This window comes from Zygotorulaspora mrakii, chromosome 3, assembly GCF_013402915.1.
Source record: "Zygotorulaspora mrakii chromosome 3, complete sequence".
NCBI classification, from domain to species: Eukaryota; Fungi; Ascomycota; class Saccharomycetes; order Saccharomycetales; family Saccharomycetaceae; genus Zygotorulaspora; species Zygotorulaspora mrakii.
Window position 1 is genome coordinate 634,295 of NC_050721.1, and position 19,923 is coordinate 654,217.

The following is a 19,923-nucleotide window of genomic DNA, read 5'->3' on the forward strand; positions in this document are numbered from 1 at the left end:
CGGATCAAATTTTTTAAAATGCAAGACAAAAATATGGTCAAGTTCTGAGATGTCGACGATGAGCAGACTCATATTATAGAATGTAGTTGATAAATAGGATCACATCATAACAATATATAGCGATGCATCTGATGTTCACTTTGGGGCCAGATGGCAAGAGGATCTATACTTTGAAGAAGACCACCGCTGAAGGTGAAATCACAAAATCTGCTCACCCAGCAAGATTCTCACCTGACGACAAGTACTCCAGACAGAGAGTAACTTTGAAGAAGAGATTCGGCTTATTGCCTACCCAATAGAGGGTGGTGCTATATTGTACATTAGACTGAACACAGTATATATTATGTAAAAACGCTAATAGACGTTTTTTTTTTTCTTCTTTGGTTCGTGTTCTTTCACAGAGGAGGCTTTCTGTTGCCCGTTGCATTTAGATTGAACTGAATACTATTGTGATAGTTTTCGCATATTTGGCCCATTATCTCCAAGTTGCGGTTTTTCGTATTGATGCTATCTAGCTCTTGATTGAGCGTAGTCACGCTCTGGTTTAATTTTTCGATGTTTCCAACTATTCTTGAGAGAATGTTGACTTGAACTTGTTCATACGGGTTTTCCATCGCGGTTGAGACCATTAGAGACAGTTCAAACAGGTCAAACTCGCCAAATCTTCTCTTTTTTGTCCCGTTTTCACTGGGCTGAGCTTATGTTCGTAGTTCCGTTGCTATCATGTGGGCAAACTCGTCATGGAAACTAAACGAAGAGACTGAATACTGGAAAAAAAGGTTGAAAGATTGAAAATTGAAATGCCAAGCGATCGTAATTAAAGAGTAATACAGTTTGGATCTGGACAATTCAGCTGATTGACATTGAAACAGGCCCATTCGCTGCCTCAAGAAAAGCATTGACCTTTTTTTCGTTTGGTCAAGAGTTGATTTCTTACTTGCGGCAGAATGGAAACGATTGATATTCAAAATCGGTCCTTTGTGGTAAGATGGCTGAAGGGTTCTCGAGGGGATGTCATTAATTACCAAGTCAAGCCTTTAAAGAAATCTATTGAGCTAGGGATCTACAAGAGACCGAAGCAAAGTGTGGATGGTCATTTTGGATCTCAGGTCCACATTGCTCCGGACACCAAGACGCTGTTGAACTATACAACGCGATCACTATTGCAAAGAAACAATTCGATGAGTGCTGTGGACGATACACATACGTCGGTAAATGATGGCCATCACCATGGCCATCAAAATGGTCACGGTAGTTCGGTGTCTACGCCTTCGTCTACGGAATCGAAAAAGCTTCATGGCTCGGTATCGTTGAGCGATATTCAACAACAGTCACAAGAGCTTCCATTACGTGAGAGGCTCATTAGTTCCGGTTTTACAATGGTCAAGTCGATGGGTAGCATATCCGGCAACAAGATGATTCAAGGCGAGCTTGAAGTTAAGGATGAGGAGTATTATTACGCTTTCATATTAGATAACACCTCTGCCAAAAACGCCAAAAAAAAGGTTCTATTCAAAGCGGCGATTACCAATAATGACGACACCCATTCATTGGTTAGTAATAGGTACTCCTTTTCTTCAGATTCAACTCCAAAAAGCGCGGTCAAACCAAAGCATGACGATCCGCTAAGTGTAAGCAATGGGAGATATTTACAAGGGTTTCTGTTGAAGAAAAGAAGGAAAAAATTGCAAGGATTCAAAAAAAGATTCTTTTCTCTGGATTACAAGTATGGAACTCTATCATATTATTTGAACGATCATAATCAGACATGCCGTGGTGAGATTGTCATTAATTTAGCGACCGTTAGTGCAAATAAAAAAGATAAATTAATTATTATAGACTCTGGAATGGAAATTTGGGCTCTGAAAGGCAAAGATACACTATCCTGGGAAGTATGGGTAGATGCATTACAACGTTGTTTCGAAATATCTTTTGAGAAGAAAAAAACTCACAATTTAAACGGCATCAAATACAAAGAAAACGACAATTCCAAAATCCCACATAAGAGAACTGCAAAAAACGAGGGTCAAAATTTAGAATGGTCACAGGAGAGAGCTTTGCCATACGTTGCTCCGCACGATGAAGTTTATAATAAGCTTGAAGTGAATATCAAACTGATTCAGCAAAGAGTTGAACAATGCCGGAGAGAATCAGCTAATTATATTCTTAAGGATGATCTCAGAAAAAATCAGTTTGCTTCGGTGGCTTCAGCCTCGTCCTCCCTTGATCATGAGAATTTCAAAGATAGCGAAACTATTGACAAAAACGGTTCTACTGACTCTTTGCATAATTTTGCATCACCAACAAGTCCTGCTGATAAGGGACACTTGTTGTATCAGAAGCTATTTGAGTTGGAAGTATACCTTGATCATTTTGTGGAACAGACGAAAACTATTCTAGACGACCATCAATATATTTCGAAACACAACCAAGAAAGAGAAAAAACTAATACAACCGCATTATCCGTTTTCAGCGATGACGAGTATTTTGATGCTGAAGATGTGATAAGCCATGGCGTCATCCTCTTGAACAATGATGAGACCCATGAAGACGTGACTAATAAATTGGACCCAAGAGCCTCAGAATCCGTCAGCGAACTTGAAGATGACGACGGCACAGAAGAAGAAATTGAAATGCCGAGTATTGAGCACGAGGAGACTCCCATACAAGGCTCTCCAATTGAAAACAATCTTTATCCACTACCGTGGGAAGGTATCGTAGAGAGACGGAATGACATTTTGCCGGCTTTCACTTCACCACCTAGCCTTCTGTCTTTCTTAAGGAAAAATGTCGGAAAAGATCTAAGCTCGGTAGCCATGCCAGTAACGTCAAATGAGCCAATTTCCATTCTGCAGATGATCGCAGAAACATTTGAGTATGCTGATCTTTTAAATAAGGGGACGAATACAGTTAGTACCTCTCAATTGTTGTCATATGTTTCCGCATTTGCTCTGTCGTATCTCTCAGTGCATAGGGATAAGACAAGAGCATTAAGGAAGCCTTTTAATCCATTACTGGGAGAGACATATGAACTGGTTAGAGAAGACGTCGGTTTTAGATTAATTGCAGAAAAAGTGTCACATAAACCTCCTGTTTTTGCCTTTCATGCAGAACATGAGGATTGGGAATGCAGCTATACAGTCTCGCCTGTCCAAAAATTTTGGGGTAAATCTGTGGAATTGAATAATGAAGGAACCATAAATTTGAGATATAAAAATAGGAAAGACAGTTTTGAATGGGTACAGCCAACGACAATGCTGAAAAATCTCATAGCCGGTGAAAGATATGTTGAACCAATAAATGAGTTCGAAATTCTATCTTCAAAGTCTGGCTCTTCAACTATTTCATTCCGTGCAGCCGGTATGTTTGGCGGTAGATCTGAAGATGTTGCTGTTGAGGTCAGGCCACACAACGAACCTAAACGAATACTTTCTGGTAAATGGACTGAATCATTAAAGGACTCTCAAGATCAAAGTATTATCTGGAAGGCTGGTAGCCTTGTCAAGGATAGCAAGAAGAAATACGGTTTTACTGAATTCACCGCTAACCTAAATGAAATAACAGCTGTAGAAAAGGGAAGATTGCCCCCGACGGATAGCAGATTGAGACCTGATATTAAAGTTTACGAAAATGGAGACATTGACGCTGCCGAATCCTTGAAGCTTGACTTGGAACAAAAACAACGTGACAGACGTACAAAGGGTATGGACGTTAAACCAAAATACTTTGAAAAAGTCAGCAGCCGTAAGTGGAAAATCATCCGTGGTCCGAAAGGCTATTGGGAGAGAAGAAAACGGCAGGATTGGTCAGATATTGAACCTCTGTGGTGAACTTTATATCGCTTCTTTTTGACTATTGTCTCTCTGCATTTAAGAACCTCTAATGATCGTATAATGTATGTATATATGTACTCATGAAACATTATTAAAACACAAACTGACAATGTGGCCCTGAACAACTACAAACCAGGTGAAATGAAATATCTCATCATCTTATTTCATTTTTTTCAAATTCTCAGAGGTCTTATTGGCAATCTGAACAAAGAAAAAACATGCTACTGATAAGATTCTATGCTATGTCTAGAAAAAAGTATAGCAACAATTAATATAGGAGTTAGATATGATTAGCGAATCACTGCAAATCAAAACAATATGTTCTGATGCTGAAAATTCTGTGTTTACGATTGAAAATACCGCCTTAGACACTCATCTGCTTGACTCTGCAGAACCGACAAGCCAGCATCGTACGCTTCCCAGGATCAAAATTCTTGGTACGGGAGGTACGATCGCTTCAAAGGCCGCCCAGGCATCTCAGACAGCAGGATATCATGTTGATTTGACCATTCAAGATTTGCTTGATTCGATTCCAGATATTTCTCGTATTTGCGAAATAGAGTACGAGCAAGTTTGCAATGTCGATTCGAAAGATATGGATGAGGAGCTACTTTTCAAAATATATAGAGGAATTTCAAGGTCTTTGCAAACATTTGATGGGATTGTAATAACTCACGGTACAGACACACTTGCAGAAACTGCCTTTTTTATTGAGAGTACAATTGACAGTGGGGATTTACCAATCGTTTTTGTTGGATCCATGAGACCTTCGACAAGCGTATCAGCAGATGGACCGATGAACTTGTTTCAGGCTATTTCTATTGCAGCAGATCCAAAATCTAGAGGCCGTGGTGTCCTAGTATCGTTGAACGACCAAATATCCGCTGGGTATTACATTACAAAAACCAACGCAAACTCTTTAGACTCTTTCAATGTTCGTCAAGGTTATTTAGGCAATTTCTTCAACAATGAGGTTCATTATTACTATCCACCAGTGAAGCCTTTGGGATGTCACAAATTCAAGCTAAAATTATCTTCGGACTCGAGCACAATACAGCTTGCAAAAGTGGGTATACTATATGCTTATCAGACAATGGATTCAATGCTAGTCGAATTTATGAGTGAACAGTATGATGGCATAGTAATTGCGACAATGGGTGCAGGTAGTTTACCAAGCGGTGTTAACGACAAATGCCTGGATGTACAAGTCCCAATCGTCTACTCAAAGAGGACGATGGATGGCATGGTACCCAGCATAAATCTACCAAAATCCTCCAGTCGTACTGAAAACTCCATCATAGCTTCAGGCTATTTGAATCCTGAGAAAAGTAGAATACTGCTACAGCTTTGCCTTGCGAACCATTATACAATGGAAGAGATCAGATTCGTATTCCGTGGCGTCTATGGAGGGTGAGTAAAACAAATAGGTCCCATAAATAATCCTGCAAGCATCAGTAGCCAGATGCATACAAAGCTATGCTTCTTTGTCTTATATTATATTCTCTCTTCATTTTACTCTTTTCTGTCACCTTTTAGGCGCCTGTCGCCTTCCGCTCCGAATAATAATCTCGAGATGTGAAGCGAATAAGAGATAAGCAGATAACAGTCTCAACAAAGTGCAGATGACTATAGACGTCACCGAATAAATTTATCCAAAGTAAACTCTACAATTGTGTTTGGTAATAATGGGATCCTTGAGAGTAGTAGACATTTCAAAACCAAGTGGCGAGACTACCAGTTCGTTATTTGAAGCTGCAACGTTGCAGGGTTTTCTTTTCATTGATGGGCACGATTTTAGTCAGTTGGAAGTTGATGAGCTATATGCAATATCACAAGAGTTTTTCTGCACTGTTCCTGCCGAAGTTAAGCAGAAATATAGCATCCGGTCAAATAACATTGGTTATACGGATTTTTGTAATGAGAATCTGGACCCACGCAAGGCTCGAGATTACAAAGAAGGCTACAATTTTGGGAATATAAATTTTGAGGATGGTACACTCAACAGAAGTATCGCTGAGGGAGAACCTGAGGACTCCATTCCACCTTACTTCAAGGACAGAGAGGTGATCATACAAAATGCTGTGAAAAAGCTCCACGCAAATGCGCGGAAAATATTGGGACTTTTAGCGATTTCGTTGAAAGTGGAAGATGTTAATTTCTTTGTCGAAAGGTTCCGTCCAGCTGAAGTCTCTGGCACAGTTTTGAGGTTTTTGCGGTATCCTCTTATCAGAGAAAGCGATCTCGACGATATGTTCGACCCCACAATTCGTGCTGGTGCTCATACGGATTATGGGGCTTTGACGATGCTATTTCAGCGTCAAGGCGAGCAAGGTTTGCAGTTACAAGTTGATGGGGAAAACTGGACGGATGTGGACTTTGTTGCGAGTACGCATCCTGGCTCAGCACCACCCTTCATAGTAAACATTGGTGATCTTATGTCATACTGGACCAACGGTCTGTTGAAAAGTACAATACACCGTGTGAAATTCTCACCGGGAGAGACACGACAATCCGACCGCTACTCGATAGTCTTCTTCGTTCATCCAGAAAACGATTCAACGTTGATTCCAGTTCCAAGCAAATACATCAAACAAGCTGCTGTTCTTAAACATGATTCTTCCAGCATGACAGCTTCACAATATCTGCAAAAGAGGCTTGCTGAGACATACCAGCATAGAATCACTTGAGAAAACTATTTGGCCTTTGGATACATGTTGCCAGTATTTGTAGAACCGTAGTTACGACCGGACATATGCACAGTATGAGATGGACGCATGCAATAATACAGGCCGACTTTGAAACAGCGAAGCAGCCAGGACAGATCTTCGATTAGAACATCAGTTCTTCATTCTGCTTCTTTCTTGTTGTCGATGCGCTATCTGCCATCATGATGAACGGCCTATCCAGTTATCTATACATTTGAAAGAAAGATGTGAATTAATAATACCCTGGCATCGAAAGACATGACAATTAATCACGTTGTGTCTTTAATCGTTAACAGCCCATCTGATCGTAGTAGCTATGTCACAATTAATCACACTAGCAACGTGCAACCTTAACCAATGGGCACTGGATTTTGAAGGTAATAGGGATCGGATCTTAGAATCAATCAGAATAGCGAAGGAAAAAGGAGCTCGTCTTCGTGTTGGGCCTGAATTAGAAATTACAGGTTATGGCTGTCTGGATCATTTCTTGGAAGGAGATGTGACACTCCATTCGTGGGAAATGTATGTTCAAATCTTGAAGCGTCCGGAAACACACGGTATATTGCTTGATATTGGTATGCCTGTTATGCATAAGAATGTCAGGTATAATTGCCGTATACTTTCATTAGATGGCCAAATAATGTTTATTAGACCTAAGTTATGGCTGGCCAATGACGGTAACTACCGTGAAATGAGGTTTTTCACTCCGTGGATGAAAGCGGGAGTAGTTGAAGAGTTCCAATTACCGCCTGCTGTTCAAATGGTGACTGGACAGAAATTTGTCTCATTCGGTGATGCTGTGATTCGGACTCTAGATACTTGTATTGGTGCAGAAACTTGTGAGGAATTGTTCACGCCACAATCACCGAACATTTCTATGTCTCTTGATGGTGTGGAAATTATCACGAACTCTTCAGGGTCGCATCATGAACTTCGTAAGTTGAATAAAAGATTAGATTTGATCATAAACTCTACAAGTCGCTGCGGTGGTGTGTATTTGTATGCTAACCAGCGTGGTTGTGATGGAGATCGTCTTTACTACGATGGTTGTGCGTTGATTGCCGTAAATGGTAAAGTCGTTGCACAGGGGTCACAATTCTGTCTGAAAGACGTTGAGGTCGTCACGGCTACCGTCGATTTGGAAGAAGTAAGAAGTTACCGTGGCTCAATAATGTCTCGCTGTTTACAAGCTACCTCTTCTCCTTTGACATACAAACGCATTGACATACCAATTGAGTTGGCTCCAATGAACCTTCGATTTGATCGTAATGTCTGTCCTACGAAGACACGTGAAGCATTTTACCACTTACCAGAGGAAGAAATTGCTCTCGGTCCGGCTTGCTGGCTGTGGGATTATCTCAGACGTTGCAATGGATCTGGTTACTTTTTGCCGCTGTCCGGTGGCATAGATTCTTGTGCTACTGCAGTCATCGTACATTCTATGTGTAGGTTGGTTGTCAAAGAGGCCAATGAAGGGAACCAGCAAGTCATTGAGGATGCACGTAGAATTACTCGCGCATCAAGCGATTGGTTTCCAAGTGATCCAAGAGAATTGGCTAGCAAGATTTTTCACACATGTTATATGGGAACTGAGAACTCTTCTAAGGAAACACAGCGTAGAAGTGCAGAGTTGGCTTCACGTATAGACTCCTACCATGTTGACTTGAAAATGGATAAAGTAGTAACAAGTGTTGTTTCTGTTTTTGAGATAGCAACTGGTAAAAAGCCAATATTCAAAATATTCGGTGGGTCCCAGATTGAAAATTTAGCATTGCAGAACATTCAGGCAAGAATAAGGATGGTGCTAGCGTATCTATTTGCACAGTTGTTGCCCTGGGTTAGGGGTATCCCCAATACAGGTGGCTTATTAGTTTTAGGTAGTGCCAATGTCGATGAATGTTTAAGAGGTTACTTGACAAAATACGATTGTTCTTCCGCCGATATTAATCCTATCGGGGGTATTTCAAAAACCGATTTGAAAAAATTTATTGCTTATGCCTCCAAAGAGTTTGATATGCCAATCTTAGACGAGTTTTTGACTGCTACTCCAACTGCAGAGTTGGAACCGATTACAAAAGAATATGTTCAGTCTGACGAAATCGACATGGGAATGACCTACGAAGAGTTGAGTGTTTTCGGTTACTTACGCAAAGTGGAAAAGTGCGGACCTTATTCGATGTTTTTGAAATTATTACATCAATGGTCTCCACGATTATCAGCCTCTCAAGTCGCCGAAAAGGTTAAAAAGTTTTTCTTTTACTACGCCATTAATAGACACAAGCAAACAGTTCTAACTCCAAGTTACCATGCTGAGCAATATTCCCCAGACGACAATAGATTTGATTTAAGACCCTTTTTAATAAATCCTAGATTCACATGGGCTTCCAAAAAAATAGATCGTGTTGTTGCCGAGTGTGAAGGTAAGCAATCAGGTAGTCCGTTAGACATTATGTCGATTGATTAAAAAATTGAATGACTTGTAATAGACACTGATTACACTCTCTATCTCTATATTAAATTTCCTAATCTTAAATAGTATGTTCACTTTTGTGAACCCCAATTGGACTTAATCGTCACATTTTTAAAAGAATTGCGAATGTAAAAGTCATGCAGAGTTAAAGCTGTTTTAACCGGGGTGTCTTCTTGAATGAAGTGACCGGATTCATGAAACACCACCAGTTGATACCTTCCTTGCATTTGACCTATAATGAGCTCTTTATCCAAATTTTCATTCCCAGCGAGCAACAAAAGTCTACTACAAGGGAGCATAACAAATTTGTGAGATAGACCTTCGAACCAAGTATTCCAGAATGGTTCGAAATCTCTCAAGTTTGTGATTCTTTGCACTTTGTGAGACTTAGTCAACCTAAATAATGAGGGAATGGCAATTTCAGCACTATTTCTGTACCTAGATAGTCCATTTTGAACATGCCAATCGATTGCATCTTGATAGTTCTTGAATATGTTTGGGGTTTTTTGCAAGAAGTGATTAACATTTTTCAGGGCTAAAATAGCGCCTTCTTCCACAATATCTAACATAACAACCCCCAAAGCATCCTTTCGTAATATTTCTGGAAAAAATGTATACGACGATGTACATATGCTGCCTCCCAATGAGTGTCCAACGAAGACGAATGAATATTTGGCTTTAGCAAGCCTTAACAGCCTGTTATGGTGAAAATACTCTACCACAGCGACAAAGTCCTCAACAAACGTATTTAGATCGTAAGTGACCTCTTTTCGGGTATCAATCGGCCTTGTCTTGCCATGAGCTCTTGCATCAAATGCAAATGTAACGCAGGCTTTATCCATTTTTTCATACAGAGCCTTCGACAAAGTGGCAAATGAAAGACCTGAAGAGCCAGCACCATGGTGAAATAAAAAGACCGGAACTGTAGCACCAATCTTTAGAGATGCTGGTAAATTGTAATATGTATTAAAAGTGAAATTTCGCTGTTCAATTACGAAATCTTCATTTTCGCTGAAAAATTCTTTCCAGCTTGTATTCAAATCCACAGGTCCTTCATTTGTTCCAAGTTCATGCGCGTTTCTTGAGCTCTGATCTACCCTTCTGCCATTGAATGGTAAATCACCGACGGTATCTTGGCGTTCATCGGCTTCCGGGGAGTGCGCTTTCTCTACAACACCACTTGCACAACCCATCTGCCTTAGGATCAATTTCCTTCGCAAGTCATCTGCCATCTCAAACGTCTATAGTAGCTCAAAATTCATGACATTGAGATTGCTAAACTTTCCTCCATCTTTCGAAATGCAATTCTAAAAGAAGCTATATCAAACCCTGAATGTCGTCTAAATGGATAATAAACACGGAGTTGCAAAGCACCTTGATGGCTATGTTTTATTCCAAGGATGGAGCTGAAATTCATACAAATATGATATCTGATATATTGTGAGCTCGGCGGGACGGCAGGTGTATGCACCACCTCTGCCCACTTTCAATGATAAGACACTTGCGACAAAATCCACGATGTCACCACTCAAAATTTCAAACTTCACTCGTGTGTCATGTAATCTTGGCAGCTGCCATTTAAAAAGGCTCTGAACCAACATGTACAGTGAATGCATTTAGTCAGAGACCGGAAGAGATGATTTTTACATTCAAATGGTGTCTGGAGATACTGATGAAATCAAGAGTTGCTGTTCTTAGGAATACAGTTCAGCACTTGCAACAGATATCGTCTGCCCGCTTCGTCTCGTGAAGGTATAGAGCGTCTCCTCAAGACTGATTCTAGCTCTGTGAACATCATCAATATTTCAATTGAGACAATTGCGATTTGCTCGTGTCACAACAGAGGAGGCAGATATGCGATGTAGTTTTTCAAGCTGAAAAACCTTGGATGGAAGATCCCTTAGTTTGGTACGAGTCGCAATCTTGGCTATTGTATTATATCCTTATTGACCTGCAGGAGACCTGTCATATAGAAGGATTGTTTAGCCGATCATGTTCCTGAACAAAAAAAAATGCTTCATACCTCATCCCTTTGCTCACTACCACCAATTCACACCAAAGAAAACCTACCGTGTGCTGGCGAAGCATTTAAAACTGACAAGAGTCGTTTGTAGTTAGCCAGCAACCTGTAAATATCCTCACCTTTACAAATATTCATTAGTGAGTGATTCACCTGATAATAACCCGGATTATCAATTCTTATTATTACTATTTTTTTTTCACTTGAACATGAAATATTTTATGATAGAAGTATTAATTGTGAAAAACTAACATAATGGAAAGGACGTTATCCGTGCCATATAGATCCCAATTTGCCTCTGATGTTTCGCAGATCAATCCATTCGTCTGCAAAGACAGCACAACGGTGCAAAGTGTGGTCTGAATTCAGCGACAGGCCAAAGTCTCTCGGGATAAGATCCGAAGCAGTTAGAAAATCTATTCTGGAGGGGGGACCAACAATAAAGCCACCGTCCATCAAAAGGAGGTTTAATCGGATCAAATATAATTCACCGGAGAAGATAGACGAAACGTTCAAAACGTGTTATGAGTTTTTAGAATCTCGAGCAAGCGAGACATATTCCAGAGCACGAGAATGCACTAATCCATTACTGCAAGAAGAGCTTTTGACTCAGGCGGAAATTAATAATCCCGAAGTCCAATATAACTTTCAATTTCACAAAAAACTGGACAACGATCCCACTATTATCGATTATGAGCAACCCGTTTACAGACACCTGGGCAAAAAACACTGGGAGTCATATTCTCAAATGCTGTTAATGCAAAGATTGGAGACACTGAGTGTGATCCCAGATACTTTACCAACTTTGGTACCCAAAGTAGAGGTCAATGTCAAGTTTCCATACTCTACTGGTGTAAATAAATGGATCGAACCGGGTGAACTTCTATCATCGAATGCAACAAGCCTGCCACCTGTTTTCAAGATTCAAGAATTTGAAAAAGTTGACACAAAGGAGCAACTCTATACGATCCTGGTGCTTAATCCTGACGAGCCAAATGTCAAAATGGACTCGTACAACACAAGCCTGTGCTACGGTTTGGCCAATGTCAAGGTGAGTTATAACGACAACGTTGTTGACCCAAGGAGATTCAACGAGTCCAATGTAATTGCGTCGTATTTGCCGCCTGTACCAGAGAAGAACGCAGGTAAGCAAAGATTTGCAGTTTGGGTCTTTAGACAAAAAGTTGCCATCGCAATCAAACCCCTCGATAGAAGTGATTTCAATATCAGAGAATTTGCCAAACAGCACGCGCTAAAACCAGTAGGAGCGCATGTCTGGAGGTCCGAGTGGGATTTCAACGTCAACTCCATCAGAGCCAAATACGGATTACCAGCGGCAAGAGTTTTCGAAAGAGTCCGCATCTAAACTGTTTATATTTTATATTTTTTGATGTCCCTGTACATATTTACATATTTTTAGCAATGCCTACACATGCACATCGATCAGTTCTCGAATGTATCATCATAGAAAGTCATAATTTCCAATATACTAATTCTAGCTCAGTTCTTTAGCGAGTCGACTGCTTGCAGAATAACTGAACCGAAATCCGCATTTGGGTCTTCCAAATTGATTGACTTGATTTCACCTGCCTTGGAGGCTGGTGCAGCTTCCTTGCTCTCTGCAGGATTCAGCTTGGCATACTCTGCTTTGGCCTCCTCCACAAGCTTCATCTTATTGTCGTACGCTTCCTGTTGCTGTTTTTTGGAAGCTGCTTTCTTCAACCCAATGTCGGTTTGTAGTCCAAAAAAAAGACCCAATCCCAAAGCTGAATATCTCAAAACGTTGACAGTAGACATTTCGACCTTTTGCTGATCTTGCTAATTCACACAGAGACCCCAAATTTACAAATCTAAAATATTATTCCAGATCAACCGTTCCTTGTAACTTGGCCCTCTTTACAACTTTTTCATGTCTTTTAATTTACAGAACCAATCAGCTTTGAGAACAAGCTTATTATCACAGTCTACGATACAAAATAAGCTGAACACCATCAGATTATCTTATAGTATTATCGAATCTATAATATCAATAGTTATGACGGTTAATTTAATGTTCAAAAGATCTTCCAAGACATTGCTCTGTTGATGTTTGTTCCTGTGGGATTGAGGTCTGCAAGGGCCAGTCTTAACGGACCATGGCAAAGTATGTTGCTGTTTGTTGTAGTTTCTGCAGTCGTGTTAGTGTTTGCTGGACTTATACTAATACCTTTGGAATCCAATGGATATGCGTTGTATGCAGGAATAGGAGTGAATAATTGCTACAGAGTAGCCAAGCGATATTTTTTGTCGGGAAATGGCAGTAGCGGCAGCGGAAATGGAGGTGGAAGTAATAACGGGCAGGGAACGGATATCCTCAGTGGCCAGTTCAGCTACAAGACAGCTGTGGCTTACCAGCCCAAGGATAGAGATGATCCGATATATAGGAAACTGAAAACGAGCGTGTCATCGCCAACCGGAGAGGACAACTTCTTTGTTGCTGTGAATGGCCCGCACGACGTGTATGCAGGCATCGCAGATGGAGTCGGTGGCTGGGCAGAGCACGGTTATGACTCCAGTGCCATTTCTAGGGAACTTTGCAATGCGATAGGCGAGTATAGTTCCATGCTGGGAACAGTCAAAAACGGTTTTGATGTATACACCCCGAAAAGTTTGATACAAAAGGGCTATGATAAAATCAGGAAAGACGAGATAGTAAAAGTTGGTGGTACCACATCCCTGGTAGCACATTTTCGTAGTAATGGTATTTTGGAAGTTGCCAATCTTGGGGATTCCTGGTGCGGCGTCTTCAGAGAGAACCGATTAATCTTCCAAACTAAATTCCAAACCGTCGGATTCAATGCGCCCTATCAATTAGCGGTTATTCCAAAAGATTTGCTTGAAAAAGCTAAGAGAAGTGGTAGTTCGTATATTCAAAATTCTCCGTCAGACGCGGACGAGTATGTTTTCCAGTTGGCGAAGGGCGATGTTGTTATGCTTGCAACAGACGGAGTAACCGATAATATTGGTTATCAGGATATGGAACTGTTTTGGGGAGATCACAAGAAAGAAGTAGAAATGAATTTGCAACAGGTTTCAAAAAAATTTGTTGATAATGTTGTCAAATTGAGCAAAGATCCAAACTATCCGAGTGTTTTTGCTCAAGAAATCTCAAAATTGTCTGGTAAAACGTATACCGGAGGTAAAGAGGACGATATTACATTGGTAGTAGTTACGGTTAATTGAATGTCCGAAAAGGAAGAAAAGTAACGCATCACTTCGTACTCATATATATGTATGCTATTTTTAAAACTCACTGCATCTTTGGCCTTGTAGGTCAAGAGTTATTAGCTTATTTTCAGTCGAATGTTCGCTGCAAAACGATGTTCTTTATTTTTTCACGCTCATTTTTCAGCTTCTCACCTTCTTCGATGACTCCAGAGACAAAATCAACATTTGAAGGTAACTCTAATTTCCGTGATTGGGTTTTCTTGCCCGATTTACTCAAAAATGTAAATGCTACCTTTTGAGGTTGGTTCGACTCCTGGTCATCTCCGCGACGCAAAATAGTGGGTCTAGCAAAATCTCCGCCTACTGCAATTGATGTGGGAATATTACAGGTTGCGATTTTTTCGTTTTTTCTGGAATCTATTGACTCAGACATTATTTGCTGAAATTGTTTCTCCAATTCTGCCTCTACTTTGCATTCCTCTTTATCCTGCAGCCTGTTTTGAAATTGGTCATATATTCTTTTTCTCTCAATTTTTCTCTCCGCCTCAATATCTCTGTAGTTGTCATCTTCGTCGCGCTCATCTTCATCGTCATCCTCGTCTTCATCTTCATCCTCATCTTCATCCTCATCTTCATCTTCATCTTCATCTTCATCTTCATCTTCATCTTCATCTTCAGCTTCATCTTCATCCTCATCCTCATCTTCGTCTCCCTCGTCATCATCATCTTCATCTTCGTCTTCATCGTAATCTTCTTCCTCATCGTCATCTTCTTCTTCGTCTTCATCCTCAACTTCATTTTCATATTCAACACTTTCATATTCCTCCCTTTCAACGCCATCGTCGTCACCATCCTCTACCAGACTTGATTCTTCTTCGTTCTCATCATCATGTGCAGGGTAAACGCATTCCTCAGCCGCAGTGCCATCACTTTTGTAGTCATCATCTTCTTCGATTTCAGAATCCTCCTGGGAGTTGCCATCGTTGACTGCATCCTCAGCTCTGTTGTCTTTTGTTAGATCTTCTTTTGTTAAATCTTTTTTTGGCACATCTTCCTTCGTATCATTGGTCAACTTATTTGAAGCCATTGACTGGGAAAGCCTGGTAGCACTTTCTAAAATAGTCGAGGATCTCTCTAAATTTGGTATGATCAGACCACCGTATTTTTTAAAGGTTCCTTCAATCTTGAACTGCGTTTCATTTGGAAGCGGCTGAGTTTTGGTAAAGGTGTAGTATTCGAGAAACCTTAAAAGTAAAAGAAGCTTACTTGCAAATGCCGCAGGAGTTCTGGTTACATTTAGTAATATAGTGGTCATCAGCTGAATTCTAAAATAGTTGTCGGGTGGATCAAACTCATTTGGTGAGAATAGATACGGCTGTGATTCTGTATGACGGAATTTCATAACATGGTAAATAGTATCCACTAAAACTAGGGGCCCTATAAGTTCATGATTGTAGATTTCAGTAAGGTATTTGGCCTGAGCAATCCGGCGCATATTTTGGCTGTAATCATTAATCTCTAGCCCTCTTTCCACACTTTCCAAGACCTGATCAATGCACATAATGGCAAAGTTTTTATGATAGTTGTATAATTCCTTTAACAAATGCGCTAGAAATTGAATATGTTGATAACTCACATATTCAGGTTGTGAGAATAGCTCGAATAATGTTTTATGCGTTTTCTGATCTCTCCAATCCGCTTTGCGCAGCAATTTCACAGTGTATTTCAAGGGAAAATTTCCTAGCTCTCTTCGCAGAAGTATATGGTAGAAATGTTGCTCAGCTGAAAGGGGTTCAGTATCAGCGTTCAGTTCGCTCACTGAAGGTGGGTAAACAAGATTCAGCAAGTTTTCCAAACTTGCTTTCAAATTCATGTTAAGTTGTCTGTCTTTCTTCTTATCGTTTATTAAATCCGTCATCTTTTCCATATGTGACCGGAACTCAGGTTTATTTATCAGAAATATCCCCAAATTTTCAAATACCACGGTCAAGATTTCAATATTATTCGGCACTTGTAAATTCAAAAGTAATGTTCTTATTTTGTGAAAGATCATAAATGTTGGTATCATCATAAACTTAACCATCTCGCTGAAGAAGATTATGTTTTTAACGTTTATCCTATTCGAATGAAGTTGATGCCTGAAGCCGCTGTCTAAATAGGAAATAATCTCTTCAATTATGTCGGAAAAATAGATACCATTGGTTGCTAAGAATCTAGCATAGAGACTTAATTTGCTCCAGTCATGTGTTTCTATTAAAAATTTTACAAATCTTTTTCGCGTTGCTTTATTATCCAGACTGTTCTTCCAATAATCAACGGCTGCCTGGTCTATCATTTCCTTTGTTTCGGCATTTTCCAAAGAAATGAAAAAGTCGTTGATAATTGAGCCACTTGCTTCAGTTTTGTTGTTGGTATATTCTTTGTATATGTCTTCAACATTGGGCAACACCTCGTAAAATTTTCTTGCATCCTCATTCTCCCACGGGCCCCTTTTACCTGAAACCACCGACGCATTGGATATTACTGCAGTAACGGAAGGTTCATTGACAGCTTGCGGCTCGATATCCGTTTCGAGCACGGGAGGTGCGACTTTAAAGAATTCGGCCAGTTGAAAACTTGCCAATTTGAATCTTTCAAATACAGGTAGCAACGAATCATGCTCCTCAAGATACGAATCGGTGACTTTACCGGTACGAATTTGACACTTTTCATGTTCTTTCATGAGCTTCTTGGTTCTTTTATGTAGCTCCGAAGCTTTGTTGAAAGCTGCTTCCATAAACACCTTGAATAGTGTGCACAATAAAGTTGTCAATTCTTCCTCACATATAAGTTTGCTCCAACCTTCCTTCTCGCTATCGAAAAGCTCTGGGAACTTCCGTATAAATGAAGTAGCAATGCCGGCGGTATATCCTACTTTGAATTGATAGCTTAAAACTTCTTTCAAAATACTGGAGAGGAGTGGCTCCTTCTTAGAGAACTTCTTTTGTATAAACATGGGTAAATCAGATTTTGATTCGATATCATTTAATGTTGTGAACACGCCAACTAAATACAACTCAGTGAATACGCGTAGATTTGCTTTCAACCTGATTATCCTGGGAGGTTCCTCTTTTTCAACAAATAAGGTATCAATAGGATTGGCGAAGTTATTCAAAAACAATCCCAATAACTTACTGGTGAAAGTATGGCCAAATCTTTGATGCAGTCCGCTTATGACTTCGACAGCGGCCACTACATCTTCATTCTTGTTAGAAACGTTAGACAATCCTTCATATGCAGTGTTAATGATTTCTGACAAATACTTCTCCAAAGACACTTCTCTCAAATCCTTGAGCAACGATGCCTTGGAGTCCTTCGTGATTCCTTGCTTCAACTTTTTTATAAATCCCGTATTACGTTTGATGCTGGAATCAAATTTCCTTTCCTTTTCTGGAGCTACCTCCAAGCCACTCCAGGCCCTCAAATTTAGCTCACGTAGCTGCAATCTTCTCTCATCCTGATATCAATCACAAATAGTATGCAATATCAATGTTAGTCAAACTACCCAATAATTAAAAAGAGCTTTAATAAACGCTTAGTTGAACATACATCCATAACTGAGACAGTCAGCTCCTCAAAGTAAACACAAAGCTACAGGTTACTATATAGACCCTCCTTTGCTGGTTGTGCAGTTCGCTCTTTAAAAGTTTCATTGAAAGTTTGTACATGCCTCATGAAAAAAAATGTAAAAAAAAATAATACTCAAATATTCTAAAATGAAAAAGGCTATATAGAGAATATGAATTTGTAGAAAAATCTCGTCATTCCATTCCTGCGTGCCTTATTATGAGTTAGGTACGTCCATGTCATGTAGGTCAATGGAAACCTTGTTCACCGAGCCTGTTTTGAATTTCTTCGATTTTACCTTTTAATTCCAATAAGTTTCGATCTAGCACAGCTATTTCATCAAACTTTCTTTGTTTTTTCGCATTTTCTATCATAGATTCTACTAGAAACTTCTGTTCCTTAAGCACCATTAACTCTTCACGACAAACTTTTATTTCTTTTATTGTGAGGTCATTGAATACAATATCCGAAAGTTTTTGGACTTCGGGAGTACTCTCATTTGAACCTCTGTTCTCATTGACCCGAGGGCTAATAATTGGAATAGATTTCAGTTTCAATATCTTCTCGGTTATAAAAATTGAAGATGCTATCTGGAAGGATTGCTGAATCTTTTTTTGGGCGGCATTTCTTGGTGACATGGACGAAATTTGTCTGGTCAAAATATTATAGGATTCAACAGCTCTCAACAATTTCTTCCTTAGCTTCGTAGCTTCTGCAATAAGCGCTGGATTTGGAGAAGCATTTTGTTTCTGAGCGTTCTCAATCTCCTCTAATCTTGAGTTGAGTAAAGGCCAAATATTGGATATGACTTGTGAAAGATTATATATACTCTCACATCTAGCGAGCAGGATGGATGCGGGTTGTTCTATATCTCTTCTGAATTTTCTGCCAACATACAAAATGTGAATGCATTGAGAACATATTCGTATTGAATAGTCTTTGTCAACTGTTTGCGGGTTAAACTCTTTAAAAGGCAAATCAGTAGCAGCATTAGCCAAATACGCCAAAGGTACTTGGTTCGAGCAGTTCGTGGTCTTATTATCACAAACAATACTGCCGCATAATCTGCAGTGGTGTTTTCGAAGTGTTAATCCGAACGACTGAGAGCAAATCGGACAGTTCAATGCAGCTCGGTCATCTTTCCATGCCGTTACAGTTCTTTCTAACAACGATATTTCCTTGGAAACACGGTAGCTCATAAAAACACCGTTACCATTTTTTTTGAGTATCCTGCTGATACCATCAATAAGTAATACAAGTCTATTTTCTAGTTGTAGTTGCATTAATTTCTTGTCTTCATTTTTCTTGTGTCTTAGTGTCTTGAACTGATCAATAAGATCAACCACGGATCCATAATCATTATACCCATCTCTCCGAATAAAACATTGGTAGCAACAATTGACCCATCTACCATTCAGAGGATCGTATTCCGCATTTGCGTTTAAGCGCATCACATTTCTGCAGTCCATCTTACAAAAAAGCTCACCACATTTTCTACAATTAATACATCCATTGATTTGATTTAATGGTCTTTTACACACATGACAATTCTGATGCTCTGGGCTTGGTTTTTTCCAGTGATTTCTGATCATTAGTTTGTTTTGATGTCGTACCCTTTTGTTATCAGCTTCAAGACTTTCTTCCCCCTGACTTATAAATTTGCCACTAGAGGTACCGTTACCGCCCTTACTTTCATCGCCATCAAATCCATGGTCAAAATCTAGGTGATGATTCAATTGCCCTAGATTGTCAAAAGTCTTGGAGCATACTGGACACTCCAGTTCATTATTTCTGACCGGCCGATGGCCTTCAGATAATACCTCTGACTCCATGATCTGTTGACTACCAGTTCCCAGCAGCACCGTCTATCACCAGGCTAATCCAAGTTCGAAGTTGGAAGCACTTGTTCAATATAATAATAGTGCGCAAATGGTTTTTTCTGTATATCTGACGAATTTCATACTGAAGATGCACATCGCGATGTAAGTCGATATCTTTCAACACATGTAAGGAAGAAGACTCTTAAAGTGGCTGACGGGAAAAATTAATAAGCAAGGGTACTACCGACCCTTCTGTCGTTAA

The 19,923-nt window shown here is 39.9% G+C and overlaps 12 protein-coding genes across 12 annotated transcripts; 7 read left to right on the forward strand and 5 right to left on the reverse strand.

The window, feature by feature from the left end:
• Positions 1–122: 122 nt before the first annotated feature.
• Positions 123–299, forward strand: NOP10 (snoRNP complex protein NOP10; the record flags this gene model as incomplete). Its single annotated transcript, XM_037287812.1, has 1 exon — positions 123–299. The coding sequence occupies one exon, from the start codon at positions 123–125 to the stop codon at positions 297–299; it is 177 nt and encodes a 58-aa protein (XP_037143707.1).
• A 96-nt stretch (positions 300–395) lies between these two features.
• On the reverse strand, positions 396–629 carry DAD4 (Dad4p; the record flags this gene model as incomplete). The annotated part of the gene is made up of 1 exon (XM_037287813.1): positions 396–629. The coding sequence occupies one exon, from the start codon at positions 627–629 to the stop codon at positions 396–398; it is 234 nt and encodes a 77-aa protein (XP_037143708.1).
• Positions 630–947: 318 nt separating this feature from the next.
• Positions 948–3,830, forward strand: OSH3 (oxysterol-binding protein related protein OSH3; the record flags this gene model as incomplete). Its single annotated transcript, XM_037287814.1, has 1 exon — positions 948–3,830. The coding sequence occupies one exon, from the start codon at positions 948–950 to the stop codon at positions 3,828–3,830; it is 2,883 nt and encodes a 960-aa protein (XP_037143709.1).
• Positions 3,831–4,119: 289 nt separating this feature from the next.
• On the forward strand, positions 4,120–5,247 carry ASP1 (asparaginase ASP1; the record flags this gene model as incomplete). Its single annotated transcript, XM_037287815.1, has 1 exon — positions 4,120–5,247. One exon carries the CDS (start codon positions 4,120–4,122, stop codon positions 5,245–5,247), a length of 1,128 nt encoding a protein of 375 aa, XP_037143710.1.
• Positions 5,248–5,518: 271 nt separating this feature from the next.
• HG535_0C03360 (uncharacterized protein) lies at positions 5,519–6,520 on the forward strand (the record flags this gene model as incomplete). The annotated part of the gene is made up of 1 exon (XM_037287816.1): positions 5,519–6,520. One exon carries the CDS (start codon positions 5,519–5,521, stop codon positions 6,518–6,520), a length of 1,002 nt encoding a protein of 333 aa, XP_037143711.1.
• Positions 6,521–6,854: 334 nt separating this feature from the next.
• Positions 6,855–9,002, forward strand: QNS1 (glutamine-dependent NAD(+) synthetase; the record flags this gene model as incomplete). The annotated part of the gene is made up of 1 exon (XM_037287817.1): positions 6,855–9,002. One exon carries the CDS (start codon positions 6,855–6,857, stop codon positions 9,000–9,002), a length of 2,148 nt encoding a protein of 715 aa, XP_037143712.1.
• Positions 9,003–9,079: 77 nt separating this feature from the next.
• Positions 9,080–10,240, reverse strand: PPE1 (phosphoprotein phosphatase methylesterase 1; the record flags this gene model as incomplete). The annotated part of the gene is made up of 1 exon (XM_037287818.1): positions 9,080–10,240. One exon carries the CDS (start codon positions 10,238–10,240, stop codon positions 9,080–9,082), a length of 1,161 nt encoding a protein of 386 aa, XP_037143713.1.
• Positions 10,241–11,329: 1,089 nt separating this feature from the next.
• Positions 11,330–12,394, forward strand: MRPL35 (mitochondrial 54S ribosomal protein mL38; the record flags this gene model as incomplete). Its single annotated transcript, XM_037287819.1, has 1 exon — positions 11,330–12,394. One exon carries the CDS (start codon positions 11,330–11,332, stop codon positions 12,392–12,394), a length of 1,065 nt encoding a protein of 354 aa, XP_037143714.1.
• A 134-nt stretch (positions 12,395–12,528) lies between these two features.
• Positions 12,529–12,825, reverse strand: TIM11 (F1F0 ATP synthase subunit e; the record flags this gene model as incomplete). Its single annotated transcript, XM_037287820.1, has 1 exon — positions 12,529–12,825. One exon carries the CDS (start codon positions 12,823–12,825, stop codon positions 12,529–12,531), a length of 297 nt encoding a protein of 98 aa, XP_037143715.1.
• A 288-nt stretch (positions 12,826–13,113) lies between these two features.
• On the forward strand, positions 13,114–14,250 carry PTC7 (type 2C protein phosphatase PTC7; the record flags this gene model as incomplete). Its single annotated transcript, XM_037287821.1, has 1 exon — positions 13,114–14,250. The coding sequence occupies one exon, from the start codon at positions 13,114–13,116 to the stop codon at positions 14,248–14,250; it is 1,137 nt and encodes a 378-aa protein (XP_037143716.1).
• A 112-nt stretch (positions 14,251–14,362) lies between these two features.
• On the reverse strand, positions 14,363–17,829 carry NMD2 (Nmd2p; the record flags this gene model as incomplete). The annotated part of the gene is made up of 2 exons (XM_037287822.1): positions 14,363–17,731; positions 17,824–17,829. The coding sequence occupies 2 exons, from the start codon at positions 17,827–17,829 to the stop codon at positions 14,363–14,365; spliced, it is 3,375 nt and encodes a 1,124-aa protein (XP_037143717.1).
• Positions 17,830–18,089: 260 nt separating this feature from the next.
• PEP7 (phosphatidylinositol-3-phosphate binding protein) lies at positions 18,090–19,673 on the reverse strand (the record flags this gene model as incomplete). The annotated part of the gene is made up of 1 exon (XM_037287823.1): positions 18,090–19,673. One exon carries the CDS (start codon positions 19,671–19,673, stop codon positions 18,090–18,092), a length of 1,584 nt encoding a protein of 527 aa, XP_037143718.1.
• Between the last annotated feature and the right edge of the window lie 250 nt (positions 19,674–19,923).